At 43.1% G+C, this 14,980-nt stretch overlaps 1 protein-coding gene and 1 long non-coding RNA gene across 4 annotated transcripts in view; one reads left to right on the forward strand and one right to left on the reverse strand.

Moving 5' to 3' along the window:
- Positions 1 to 7,914, forward strand: part of SH3RF3 (SH3 domain containing ring finger 3) — a 208,301-nt gene extending 200,387 nt beyond the window's left edge. For both annotated transcript variants that reach the window (XM_081002987.1, XM_081002986.1), the window contains one exon: positions 1,394 to 7,914. In XM_081002987.1, coding sequence (XP_080859113.1) covers positions 1,394 to 1,562 — 169 coding nt within the window. In that variant the 3' untranslated portion in view covers positions 1,563 to 7,914. The remainder of the gene's footprint in view (positions 1 to 1,393) is intronic.
- Positions 1 to 14,980, reverse strand: part of LOC308475896 — a 44,649-nt gene that overhangs the window by 19,736 nt on the left and 9,933 nt on the right. Inside the window, exon 1 of one of the 2 annotated variants that reach the window (XR_013985499.1) lies at positions 10,410 to 12,634. The exons of the other annotated variant lie outside the window; for it this stretch is intronic. This is a non-coding gene — a long non-coding RNA (uncharacterized lncRNA). Of the gene's footprint in view, positions 1 to 10,409; positions 12,635 to 14,980 lie in introns of those variants that run through there. 2 annotated transcript variants of the gene reach the window in all.

Here is a 14,980-nt window from a genome sequence, read left to right on the forward strand (position 1 = left end):
TTTAGCTAAAATTACTCTAATTGAATAATGTAATTAGTCAGCACTGAAGCAGCATGTCTAAAATAATGTGAACATTCATTTGCATAATGGCTGAGATTGGCAGTGCTTCGCAAAGTGTAGCAGATCTGCCCATGGCAGTATGATAGACTTTCTCCATAGCTAGCCAGTAGTCCACATTTCAAACCCTATTACTTGCATTGGCAAACCCGGAGGAAGTGACAGCCTGATTTACTGGTGAGGGGGAAAGATGACCAGCTTATTTTGGATCGCTCATGAGCAGGGATGTTGGAGAATTCTGTCAAAAATGGAAATGGGAGCAGCAATGTTTGCTTATTCTTCCTGTGTCCAGAACAGAGATCAATCCAGTGAATACAACTGGTATTCACTGTTGTTATCTGCAAATTGTGTGTGTGTGTGTGTGTGTGTGTGTGTGTGTGTTCCCCATCTGCATAGTTTCCTTCACAATGAAATGAATGGGGTGGAATAATATAATAACAATATAATTTGCATCATTAATGGCACAAATTACATAATTTCACCACAGCAGACAGCATGACAAATAACATTTTCAGCAGAAGGTGAACTGCAGCAGAACAGAAACAGGGCTGCTTGCAACAAATACAAGACAACTGCCTCCTTACATCCTGACTCATGAGCGCTATATTCTACACAGTTGTGTAATCATGTCAAAATACACAGCTTTTCTCCAGGCATTTCAGATACAATATGATGCTCAACAGTGTTATAGTGACCCCTCCTATGCTTAACCGATGATGTTACACTGTTAGGGAAGTGTCATGCATCTGATCCATGATCAGATCCTGGCAGCCACTCCACTAAAGGAACAGCGAAATGCAAGTATAATAAACAAAAGAACCCAGTGACTTTTTAAATATATCCTCTTAGCTGAAAAGCAAGGTACAGAGATACTCTCTCAATAAATCAGCTTGTGTATTTGCCTGGCAGCTACAGATGACCAGGAATTCTATGCAAGCCTGTGAGCAAGAAACCAAGCAGGCTGCTGGAGCAAAGGTGGTCTCTGAGCTGCATCCAGATAGCTATGTTATGGGGCAATAATAAACGTAAATGCTAAATAAGTAAAATGCAGCAGGCTGCTGAAGAAGGGACGTGCCTCCCTGTCCCTTTTCTGCTACCACCCCAGAGGCTGGTGAAGCATTCTGCAGCCTAGTGACCTTTGACGTCCTATTGGTAAAACTGACATAAATATATGCATTGTGTAAGAGTTTCTGGCGTGGGAACTTTCCACATCATCATTCCCAACCAGCCTATGCGGTTGCTGGTTCCAGGTGTAGATCTCTGACCCTTCCAGGGAGTAGAAGTAGAGCGTATGAACCACCTTCTGCAATAAGGTCTACCCTTCTGTCTCTTAAAGGTATCGTGTTGTGGTCCCCTATCCGCCACAAAGCGAAGCCGAGATCGAACTGAAAGAAGGCGACATCGTGTTTGTCCACAAGAAAAGGGAGGACGGCTGGTACAAAGGGACTTTGCAGAGAAACGGCAGGTCAGGCCTCTTTCCTGGGAGCTTTGTGGAGAGCTTCTGAGGGCTTGAGCTCCACGCTTTTTGGACTCGAAGGACCTTTCACAGGAAATTCCATAGCACAAAAAAAAAGAAAGAAAGAAACAGCGAAGGGAAACTTTCCTAATATCCACTGCCATAACAAGAACTGTAATTATTATTTCCAAAGACTCCGCAGGCTCTTTGATATTCAGCCCAGGAGATGAGGTCTCTTGCTGTGCTTTCAAACCCACGTACGGTACATACAAGCAGTATTGCTGTAGTCGTGCCTTCCACTCGGAGACACACATTCGGGTTGTATCTTAAGCTAAAATCCAGCCGCCACACTTTGTGTAAATGATAAAGTATGTTTTAAAAAAGGGGGGATTAAGAAACTTGTTATATTGCTGTCATTTATTTGTCTGAGCTGCAGTGTTCTTATTACTGGCCTATGCAAGAGGGACTTGAGTTTCAAGAGGACTGCAAGGGGGGCTCTTGAACTTGTCTGTTTTCCCAGGTGGGGGTAAAGGAAGCTCATGGACGGGACGGAACCCGCTGAAATCTGCACACTGTTCGGCTAGACAGAATTTGGGAGTCCAAAACATTGCCAGCATTCCTTTCTAATAGATACCTCAAAATATTCTGCTTAAGAATACTAGTCAGGGCCTTTTCATACACCGTGCACCCCCAGAAAAATATTGAGAGTAGCGTTCCCAGTGTCAGGCGAGTCAACACTGGAAAAGTGCATTTTCCCACGACTTCCCAACCCATTCTGAAAGCCAAATCCTATGTGTGACAATGGACCGCATGACAAAGTCACGTCGAGCAGTGTGGACACCACATTGAGACTTTTTCTCTTGTCACTGCATCTCCTGTAGTTAGCTTAATAGCGCATCAAAGATTTCATACGAAGAGCCAACAATCTGATATGCTGGACTGACTATCATCAACTACATGACGTTTTGGTTAGCCATTACTTTTTCTTTCCTTTGCAGCATTTTAATTTTGATTGTTGCTTTAATGTATTTCAGATAAGAGAGCTATTATACAATATACTTTTCTAATGCAAGAAATGTTACACATTGCAAACTCCATATAGATAAGGAAAGTCCTACTTCGCATACATACGGCGCTACTTTTCATTTAAAAACCCAGTTAAGAAATACTTGATTTGGCATATCAAATTAAAAAATTGTTCTCAAGTATGCAAAAGATCTTACAGTTGCCATACTTGCTACTGACATTGAAGCAACTGGGGCCAGGATACAGATAGGACCACAAGCAGAAGAAATCCTTGTGAAACTCTCTGCATCAGGAGTTCCCAAACTGGTCTATATACTACCAGTGGTCCATGAGTTTCATTCAGTTGGTCCAGCACGTGTCTATGGATGAAGATGGAAGATCCCATATCCATTGCATTAGACATATTTAATTGTATTTTATTGCTTTTATGTCTTATATTCTATGGAACTCAAATTGTAATACAAAATAAAAGAAGCAATAACAATGCAATTTAAAAAATCCTACAGCATCTAGTACAATGCACTGCAATTGCTATAACAGGCAGAGTGGCCCTCAGCAATTTCAAGTTGTTCATGGGGGGACATTTGGGAACCCCTGCTCTATGTGCAAGGCTTTGCACAAGCTACGCGTACAAGTAGCTTCGTGAAACAGGCTTCCACATGGGGAAAGTGTTCTCTGAGTGCACCTCGCGTGAGCAGGTTTCACAAGGAATATTACCTTGATCTGCTTGTGGAAAGCAAATCTCTGGATTCTGGTCAGCAACTGCTATAGGGTGTGACAAAAAAAAGAAGTAAGAGATGGCAAATAGGCAAAGCGATTGAATTCGATCCAAAGACGCATGAGTGGAAGGAAAACAGCTTGCTAGTGGCATTCAGCAAACCCTTACAAAAGAGATCACACAGTGCTATAATAGGTCTGCTCCACAGCAGTACTCATGCTTTCAACTGCAGGAGAACATTGTGGATTTATGCAAGGCTATTGCATGAGCTGTAAAACAGCTGTGCTGTGAGAGGAAGGCCCACTCCACACCCAGAAGGGCACCTTTGGATTCAACCCATTATTCATTGACTGAATGAAATTCCATTGGTTAGCTCAGATACCTACACATTCATTTATCATCTGTTGTATTAGAAGATACTCCTATGTGTATTTTTGTATCTTTTATTGTCGCTAATGTCAGGCTCCTAAAGATCAAAACCTTTCTCTTGCTTGCTCCGTGCAACCAGAGGGGAGTCGGAATCTTAAGAATCACTAAATATACAGTGGCCTGTTCCTTACACACAAATATATTGTGTCGGAAGCCTCTTCAAAGCATAGTACACTGTCTAGACAGCGATAATTACTGGAGATTTGGGAGCTTTTCCAGGAGGATTCATTTTAATTGACTTCTACATGGCAATAAAAAGAACACTGCAGGTTCCCGCAAGCACAGAACGCTGGAAATCTTATTTCTCTCTGTCTCTGAACATCAGAGAGAAGATGGCTGTAATTACCACTATCAAAATGTGATTTGTTTCTGTAGAAATGTATAGTTCTGAACAGTGTTTGGTTTTCTAACCTGGGTCAAGCTACATAATCATAATCATAATAAAATATTCAGGCAATAGAAGCTTCCGGCAACCAAGAACTTAAAGGTGCAATAAATAGGAAGCAAGAAAATAAACCTGTCATAAATCAGCTGGTGACATCTGTTAAAAAAAATTGTCAGAGAGACAGAAGGATATTTTTAGCAATGTCTTTTGCTCTGTTTAATTCAGGCAGTGTATACTGGAAACACCACCCAAAATCTTCCCATTGTTGTAATGTATTACTTTGTCCTGCATAAGCTACGCTCTTCTCATTCTAAGATATGGGCAGAAATCAAGAGACATAGCCCGTTGCTCCTTCAAAATGTAGGGTAATGTTTTTGTACTCTCTTAATTTTAACATGCCAGACTAACAGCCCAGTCCTAAAAGTTGCTGAAACAATCATCAGGTACTTGGATAGATGAGACCCATTTCTGATGACACCAGCTCTGAGGGCAGATACTCGTGCACAAATAATTGTGGGGTGCTAGCTATATTCTAGGAAGCCATATTCAGTGATGGAAATATTCAGATAACCCTCTTATATATAGAAAAGCTGGTACAACAATACAAACATGTATTTCATTCGCCAGGGAGCCTGTGGCATACAAAGATTAAAAAGAGGATATGTGGAAGTAGTACAAGTGAGTTCAAAAACATTTCAGCTGTTACTCAGGTTACTTTCCATCTTCTGTGGGATCCTTTAGGTAGAACATCTAGCTTTAGCTAGAGTTACCCTAGAACAGACATGCCTAAACCTGTTTGGCTCAAAGATTGTAATCTCCCTCAGCCAACCCTGTGGCACCCACAGGTCAGTGGTGTGACCACCCCACACTCTCACACGGGCACACTGCCCCTCCCACAGCAGATCAGCTGACAAAGGAGGTATTGCCACCTTCCTGCTCATCAAATCATCCTTCTGATGACTGGACAGGGAGCCCATTTGCGTCCCTGTCAGATTCGCTGGGCCTTACTAAATCTCTCCAACCCCTCCCAGGGATGTGTCAACTTTTATGGTTGTTTCTTTTGCCACTGCTACCAAACTTGGAGGGGCTTGAGGGTGGGCCAGGTGAGGCCCCAGGCCGGGCATTAGCCACCCCAGTTCTACAGGAGGCTAAGGCTCACCTGTGCCTTCCCCAAAGGGGAGTTTACCCGAGGTTATTGGCATACCCTTATTTCTAGCTATCACTTGTCTCTCAAGCCCGTTTCGATTATTACCCCAACACACACACACACACATGTGTACACGTCCCAGTATCTGCCCTTCCTATCTTCTCCTGTGGAGGGGAGTGATTTAGGCACTGGTCTGGCCAGAGTCAGCCTTCTCATGAATTGTCTTGAAGCGCACACTTTGGCCTGCCCATTCTGTTCCCTCCTTCCCATCTACCTCTTCTCATCATTTAAAAACAAATGACACAATCAAGGCAAAGCTTAACAGTTTTAAATTCTGTTTTCCTTAGAAGATGTTTGGGTACGTGCTTAAGTTCCACCTTAAACTTCAAAATACTCGGGGGGGGGGGGGGACTGCGTATTGCACACTAAAACATGTAAGAGTGCCATGATGCCATTCGTTTATTTTTAAAAAATGAAAGAAAGCAAAACTAGCTGTTTCAGGAGGGGCAGTTAGAGGGAGGAAATAGGTGGGGTGTGCAAATTAACCCTTCCCCTGCCTGAAGTTTTGTTCCCAATGGCTCCCTACCCAATACAGGATTCCAACCATGTTTTTGCATGCATCTTTGACACATTCAGGGAAGAGCTGCTTGGGAATGTGATTTGGAGAGGGAATACAGTGAACAGCATAAGGATGGGATGGGTGCTCCCTTCTCGGTCATTCATTGCTCGAAATCCCCACATCTCGGAAGTGGCTTTGTTGGTTTTTTAAAAATGAACTACAGTACTTTTACATGTGTCAGCGTGTGATGTGTCTGTTACTCTTAAATATAGCCTGTAGCATGCCCTGGTCAATTGTGACTTTTGACTTCAAGTGTGAGAATATCTGTGGCTGGCAATGTAAAGTGTCATTCCCCCCCCCCCGGGGGGAGGTAAAAGGGTGGTGGAAATTCAAAACTTCCTCCAGCTGGGAACCTGAGATGGAGGAGTGTTTTCTTCACCAGCATCTGTACTCAGAACTGAGAAAAGATGAAAGGGAATGGGCAAAGGAAGATGGTTTCTATTCTGATTTGCTTTGGAATTATTGCAACCAATTGTTTGGACCAAATCCATGTTGGTGCTTCTGTAGTTTGAGCAAGAAAACATTCCTCTCACAAGTAAACAGGGATTAAAGACAATGCGTTCTCCCACTTCCTATGGTACATGGTTTTTTTAAAAAAAAAATTAAATCTCAAACAGTTCAGGACAGTGCACATAATTATATGCTTAATACTGAAGGCTCTCTATAGTGGACCAAAAATGGTGGCTGTTTGCCATAGTTGTGACAGCCCCTCGTACATAGTGTCAAAAGAGTTTTGCACGAATAAGTCAGATGTGAGCATTGTGTACTTCAGCTGTAGACGGGCAGATTCAGATAACCACACAACTAGTTCCACACATCTAAGGCGTGTTCAAAGATGTTTCCTGAACAAATCCTCCTGCCCAGTGCTGTATGGTAAACCACTTTTGAAACCGAGGGGAGCATCAAAGGTAGGGTTTATTTGGGGTAGGGTTGCTGTTCAAAGAAAAAAGGCGCAAATCTTCCTAGGCACACAGATGTCCATGCATGCACCTACTGTTGCTTGTTCTTTGATAAACAAGGCCACCCCTTATCTAGAATTGGTTTCTTTGCTGTGCTCAGAATATAGAGCAGCGAAGGATCTTAGCTCTTGCACAGTGTATTCAGCCAGCCATTCACACAACAGCAGCACCAAGGAATCATCACCCTTTGGCAGGGATATTATAGCCACTGTTGTTTGGCCAAAAAGCTTTTGCACATCTCTGTATGAAAGTGTTAATCCATAATCCACAAACTCCACTAGGACAAAACACAACAATTTGCAAACACATCTTTTCTGAATTCAGTATTTTTAAAGGTTGTGCCACCCACTGGCGGAAGAGGGGGGCAGGGGAGCACACTGCCCCTGGCAGCGCGATCCTGATGGGGTGCCATCGCGGCTGGTCCCCCGCCTGCGCTGGGCGCTACGCCCCTGGGGTGCACGCCAGCCACGCCCCTGTCTGCTCTCTGCCCTCAGTGCTGGAGCATGAAGCTCCACCACTGGTGCCCCCACATTCACTCCGATCCCAGGATTTGATGCTTAAAAACCCATCGCTCGCATTTCCTCTGAGGATTAAGAGTTTCTTTGACTGCTTGAAGCTCCAACAACATTTGAACAACAGATCTTAGTTCTCATCTATCATGGTAGCTTGGAGAAGTCTCCTGTAGTAGTGGATCAGTTTCACGTATGTAGCACAAACACAGAATGCAAAAGACAAGGCAGGGATTCTGGATAGTGACCTCTGTGTGGAAAGAATTAGCTCTTCCGGTGGTCCATGTTGATGAACGGCATTCAAAGGACAGGAAGCATGGGGAGGGGGGGGAGTGTGTGCACACGCATGTGTGCGTTTCCTAAGACGGAAAATGAACAGAATTGTCCTGGCAGCCTTGTTTTGTAAAATGCCAGGTTTGTTGTACTGGAGAAGGTTTCTGCTAACTGAACAAACCCTTTGTACTTTGCACAGTTCAGGAAAAAAAATGGTTTTTGTTACACATGGATGTTAACATACAATTTTGAAAAAACATCAATGGTTATTATGAGTACAAATGAACTGCAATTACTGTGTTTCTCATCCTTTAAATAAAATAACCATTAATGTAACCCAAATGAATACATGTGGTTCTTTTTTTAATTGAATGGAGAGCAATAGAGATTGAAAAAAAAAGGCCCAATGGGTCAGCCTGTTGTGCATGAAACAGCAAATCATTCTATGGTGATACGGGGCCAGGATTTTTGCTCACATGCTCCTCGGTTGCATTCCTGATTTGTGGCAAACCATTGTTTGCCCTTACATTGGAACCAGCAAATTATGGTTTGCATAATCAAACCACGGTTGTAAATCCGAATCAAACCCTGGTGTGATCTTTCTTTTCAGGGCAAACCCAAGCCATAGTTTCAGGACCGGCTCTACCATTAGGCAGAATGAAGCCACCACCTCAGGTGATAGATGCTAATGAGTGAGAAGTAGACAAGCCAAGTGTGCTGCCTGGTCTGCCTTGCGCCTCTTAAGCTAGCCTGCTGCCCTCAGATGCAGTGACATGCTGCCCTGTTACCAGTGTTGAAGCAGGATTCCACTACCAGTCCGGACAGCCTTTGAAGATGTCATGGGAGGAAGCATGATCTTGTCCTTTACCTCAGGCAGCAAAATGTTTTGGTCCAACCTGCAGAGTTTTCCAGTTTGGATGTACTGGCAAAATCATGCTTTGCTGCAAACCAGCAAGTCACAAATTAAGAGGCACACACAGCAGGAGAAGAGAGAGGAAGCAAAAGTATGTGAGCCCAGTGCTCAGCTATGTAGCACCAAATCATGACTTGATGTTATATGTGAACTTGATCCAGTTAGTCCAAAGGTAAGCCGCAAAAAAAACCCACACCCACATTTTCTTGCAAAGGGTTGCATTCTGTAATACTTGGGTCTCATTGCTCTTGAAGTTTACTTGTTCAAATCATGGCATTGACCAGTCCATCTCTTAATCTACACAAATGCAACCATCACCTGCTGCCATATCCTTGGAACTGGAGATGCCTAGGGACTGAACCTAGAACCTTCTGCATGCACATCATGTGGCTCTACCGCCGAGCTCTCTTTCCTCCCCAATTTCTTTCCTGATTTATTTGAATGGTGCACATAAGGCATATTTATGAATGCCTATCTTTAAAATTCTATTCATTTCTCTGTACATCTGGCCAGAGCCCCGTCAGTATCAGCCTGTTTAAATTGTTCCTGAGGATTAGACTGACATCCTGGGGCCACCAGCAATGCTCCATTTAGCATCCATAGGATAGCTCAGGAAGGTGTTGACGCCAGGAAAATTCTCCTTGGTGCAATTTGCGGGAGCAGCCTCTGTGAAGGGATACTGTCAACTTCATAGGATTCACTACAAGACACCAGCAATTTCACATGTCTGGACCTAGGGGGTCTATTCTAGGAAATGTCTTGGGAATGTTATGCATTGGAGAGAGAAACTAGGTCACACAGCAGTATGAAAAGTAAGAGGCTCTATGGTGTAGAGACTACACACAGAGACTGCAACAAGAAAACTGAAGCTGGATGCAGTTAGTTTGCAGAGCTTTGCTTCCAGGGACTGGAGAGCCTTGAAGTCTTCTTTTTATTTTTTCTTGGAACATTCCAGTTTGTTTTCAAAAAGAACACTATGCCTATTTCTAAACTTTCCTGGAAAAAAGATCTGGCATTTGTGGTTTTTTCACAGTTCCATGAGCCCTTCCTGACCTCAGCGGCTCTTTACAACATGGCAAAACTGGCAGAGGTAATGCTGCGTTACTCTGTGCCAAGTCCAATATATGATCTGTACACTAACAAGAAAGCCAGTGCATGGTAACAGTTTGAGGGGGAAACCCCCATTCTTCACATTGCAGACATCCATCTAGATCCTTAAATTATTTTCAGAATATTTACAGACTGATTTGCAGTTTCTGCTTGGGGGAAAACAAACCATCGACAGTGTGAGGAAGGTGATTTGAACACATACACCAGTGCATTCCATTGTATTTATTCTATGGTGTGTTTTCAAGACCTGCCTTATTCCCGTGAATTCAATATGTTTTAACCGTGTGGGGATTTGTTTGTTTTTAGTTCTGAATGTTAAATTGTGGTATCTCAACCTGAGGCCAGCTGGTGAAGGGCAGGCAATTAAATTAATAAATAATTCCAAGGGCAGAAAATGTGTGTTCATGACACTTTCCATATTGGCCTGAATATAAGCCTCACCTTTTTCTTTTTCCAAATTCCGACCGTGAAAGGTTAAAAGTGCGGCTTAAATTTGCGGCCTTACAAAAATTGGCTTTTATGGTATCGCTGCTGAAACAGACATATGGTAAAATGGAACAGGTGTGAGTGCCTGCGGAATTTTAAGGGAGCGGCTTATATTCGGGTATTGCCTTTTTGTCTTTTTTTCCCTTTGAAATTTAAAGGTGTGGCTTATATTTGGGTGCGGCTTATATTCGGGCCAATACGGTATAAGGTCTTATCACCCCTGCCTCCTGCTCACTGTGTACCCAGTCTTGATTCTGAGCCTCTTCCAGCTCCTTCCCCCTTGCCTTAGGACCTTCACTCTCACCCTTTGACCTAAGCTAACCTCTCTCAGCCTGTCTCTGTTTGCCTACCCAGTTCTCCGGCAGACTGACATCCTGCTCAGCTTTCTTTGTTGTGCATCATCACCAGTGTCTCCTCTAGGTACTCCTTTCACTCAGAGGAGCCTCGTCTTTGTGACGGCCATTCCCGGGACCGACGGTGATAAGAGCCACCCTTTATCGACTCCCGGGCTCCATAAAAACTGCAGACAGAAAGCTGGTTTTTATAAGATTCTTTTTCTTTTTTTTATTTCCTCCGATAATTGTCTGGGATCTACGTTAATGGAAATGTAAATCGACTGCCACTGTGCTAAATGACAATCAGGTTTTGTTTGACAGAGCTGAAAAGTATCTTATTGAGAACGTTGGCACCAAACAATCTAAATGCAAATTTAGGTGGGGTTGGGAGGAGGGTATTTTAACTTTTGATGAGGTTATTTGATAATGTGGGAAGGTGGAATTGGCTTCCAGTTCATAAAAATCATCAATGTGCATAGCAGTTCAATGACGGAGGTCAGCCTTTCTGTATTATTTTAAATGAACTGGACTAAATTATTCTGCTTTCATTTTCTATTACACATCATTTAAGAAGCAAAACAAGCGTTGAGGAATTTTACCCATATTCCAGCAATATGCAAACTTGAAAGGTAATCCCGAGAAATTACAATGTACCCACCTCTTTAATCCTGTTATTTCTAAATCCTGGTCGGTCATATCTGCTTTCTGTACACAAGGAGCACAGAGAAATCCTGTGCTTATGACATACTCGGCTTCTCAGATTAGCAGGTGCGTATTTTCACAGACACGGTCAAATCAATTTGCAGAAACACATTTTGACTTGCCTCTGCCTATAGCGATAACAGGGTCACTTGCAGCTACCAGCTTAGTATCAGTCCTAAAGTAGGATCTCACCCCATCACACATAGAATAATAACAGAGTTATTTTCCACACTCCCCCCCCCCCCCCCGTTAACTTCGTCTTTAAGGTTTCATAGGACTATCTGTTGCTTTTGCTGAAAAAGACTAACAGGGCTACCCCTCTGTTAATACATTAACTATGGGGAGGGGGAGTAATTCATTCGTAAACATTTGTCGATGGCATAGATACACACACCCATTGTGAGCTATGATACATGAAAAAAAACCGTGTATTTCCACATCACCGGACAACAAAACGGAATAGAGACGTGTGGCAGAAGGGAAAATACCTGATGAGAACAAATGTCAGGATGGATTTAGGCACATGTGTGCATCCCTAGTATACAAGCAAATAAGTTTGCCAAGCTTTCTTCTAAATGCAAATGGCAGGTACAGTGGAGTCTTCTTCATCAGGACCACAGCAAGAAGGCTCTGTTTATATTCCTAATCCCTACCTGCTGTGATCCCAAACTCTAACATCGCCCCTCCTCCACTGCTGCATTTTTTTTAAAAAGCACCAAAATACTGGAATTTGGCCCTAAGTAAATCATGCCATGTACACTCACACTACAAAGGGCTCATAAACCACCTATTCTCAGCAGCCAAGAGCACCCTAGCTAGATGCTGGAGGGATCTGTCAGCAGTGAACATGGACTACTAGTACCAAACTGTATGGGAAACAGCCTTACTAGACATAGCTGTCAACTTTCAGATTTGAAAATAAGGGATCAGCAGCCTCGAAAATAAGGGATCAGCAGCCTCACCAGTCCCAGGGACAGTCTACGGGATATCTAAGAATCCAGGATAGCAGCGGGAAACGGCGCTGGAATAAGGGAATTTCCCGCAAAAAAAGGGAAGGTTGACAGCTATGCTTACTAGAAAAGCTAACCAACAGACTGAAACTGGCACAGGAACAAATAAAAGAGGATGCCTTCACCCTGGTGTGGCTCCCCTTTATTACACACACAGCCCAACAAGACAACAACAGGAACCCACCAACAGCATACAAATCAATATCGCTAACTTGATCCAACAACCTCTCCCCCTTCTCTCACACGCAAACAAAACTCACTGCAGTCAACTGAAGGCAACCAGCCAGGCCCCTGGGCCCCCCAATCTCTCTCACCGCCAATGAAAACTAATAAATGAATAGAAACTACCCACATGACACTGACACAAAAACCTTGCACATACACTTTGTAAGAGAATGAAAGTTTAATACCCTTCCACCTCTCTTTCCCCCTAACCTTATGCTGGCAACATTAATGTCTCACACTGAATATAACTGATCTGTAGAAAGGACTTTATAATCTGAAAATTACTCTTTCCCCCAAGGAAACAATTTCATCCTTCCTCTCACCCCATTCACATTTACAGCGTGGTGCAGAGATTGTAAATAACAAACACGGACATTTCTAAAAATTATAGTGGCTACAAACTGTCCCTACTTTTTTTTTTTTGGTTCAGCAGAAACAAGTAAGTGAATGCTCAAGGTGTCATGAAATGATAGGCAGGCAGAGAAAACGACCCACCCTTTCCAAATTAACAGGTTTACCATACCCATTGAGTCAATCCCCCATCTCCTACTACCCTTCTGAGAAAAACCCCACCCTACCCCACCCTCCCACTATATATAAGGGTCTGGTGACTTCTGTTTCAGTGTATCTGAAAGCTTATACCCAGAAAAAACTTAGAAGAAGAAGAAGAGGAGTTTGGATTTGATATCCTGCCTTTCACTCCCTTTAAGGAGTCTCAAAGCGGCTCACATTCTCCTTTCCCTTCCTCCCCCACAACAAACACTCTGTGAGGTGAGTGGGGCTGAGAGACTTCAGAGAAGTGTGACTGGCCCAAGGTCACCCAGCAGCTGCATATGGAGGAACGGGGAAGCGAACTCAGTTCACCAGATTACGAGTCCACCGCTCTTAACCACTACACCACACGGCTCTCTAGTTGGTCTCTAAGGTGCTACTGGACAATTTTTAATTTTTTTTACTTATTTCCAAATTAACGTTGGTGCAGGGTTGTCTGTCTCTATTACAAACACTAACTCCTGGGCTATCACTGGGCTATTAATATTGCTATCACTGGGCTATTAATACTGCCTTCGTAGGGAAAGCCCTATAGTATTTATTACAGTCTTTTTTTCAAGGCAGCAGCAAGAACATTTAAAAAAACCGTGTAAATAAAGGTGCCACTCTCCAACATATAATATGGAACAGCGCTTCTGCTAAGGTGAGCTTGCCAACCCGTTGTTCTTTTGAGTTTACAGTTAACATGAAAAGCTCCTTTTTATTTATGTAACAGCTTACTTATAACCAGTTTTAACTGGCAAAGGAATTTGAAACCTTTCTTGCACTGGGCAAGCATGGCAGGCGATTGGATTGTGCAGAAATGTCCCTGCCAATCTTTGCCTTCAGAGAGAGAGGCCATACGAGATTGTAGCCAGATTGTGGCGCACATGATCAATATCTGCAGAGTAAGCAATCTGGGCATTTTCCTCCACGGAGAAACACATTATCTAGTACAGAATGTTGAGTCGCAACATATAGTTGGCTCTTTTGCACAAAATAACAGAAGGATCTAGTTGTCCATTCACAGACCTTCCAGGCAACATGCATTCCTCTGGGGGCTGGGTGTAAATTGAGGGGATGTATATGTCATAATTGGCATCCTGTCATGGATTTCCTTCCATTATGATGTACTCAGGCACAACCGTGGTGTTTGCGAACCATTGCTACAGCAAAGCCGACAATATCTCAGCAAAGGTCATCCCCCTCCCCCGCCCCACTCCCCAATTGTTCATTAGTCATAAAGTGCCATCACTAAATGGATACAAAGTGATTTATTTTGCCATTAGTCTTATCTGGCTTTCTAAAGCAGAGGCTTTAATGAATATGCAAAAACCACATATATTTTATAATCTCCTCCATTTGATAAATGAACCCCTCAAGACAGCTGCCTTTAGAAAATTATGCATATTTTGGCTTATTTCGCCTGTTTAAAACCCACCATTAGTATTTTCCCCCTTTTTCCTGACAACTCTGGTAACGACTGCATGCAATTCGGTCTTAAGTCAAAATCCAAGATGCTACTCTCTTCCTAAACTCCCCCAAAAGTGCTTTGCGGGAAAGGGAGGAATAATGCAACGTTTGTTCCCGTATCAATAAAAGGCACACTACATTTTCCAAGGTAACAGCAAAGATAATAGAGGGTGTAATAAAAAGCTGCCATGCGGTTCCCAGCTACCCAGGGAGCCATCGGTTTCAATTAAGAATACAGACTGTGGCATACACTGAAGGGAACCAAAACTCAGTTTAGTGTCATTATGGTCCTGTCCAGATGAGCCTTTCCTTTCCATTTTCACATCAAGAGAACTTCTTGTCATCGTAAAAAGATCAAGTTTTATGTGTTGTGCCTCAGATCCACCTCTCCCTGAACAGAGCAGGGAACCTCATTTCTGCTTTTCATAGTGTTCTGTAACGTTAGCACAAACAAAAACATAAAAAGGTGTTCGGGATTAGCTTGAAATATGCCGCATGGGCAGAAAAACTATCTGTCTATATTACATTGTTGTACTGTTGTGGCCAGTGTGCAGGTCATCCTGACAGCAAACATGGTCCAAAAGGAATCTAAAAGTGCAGGGATCTGCGATGATCCA

The sequence above is a fragment of the Podarcis pityusensis genome (genome assembly GCF_964106645.2).
Source record: "Podarcis pityusensis genome assembly, chromosome: 4".
NCBI classification, from domain to species: domain Eukaryota; kingdom Metazoa; phylum Chordata; class Lepidosauria; order Squamata; family Lacertidae; genus Podarcis; species Podarcis pityusensis.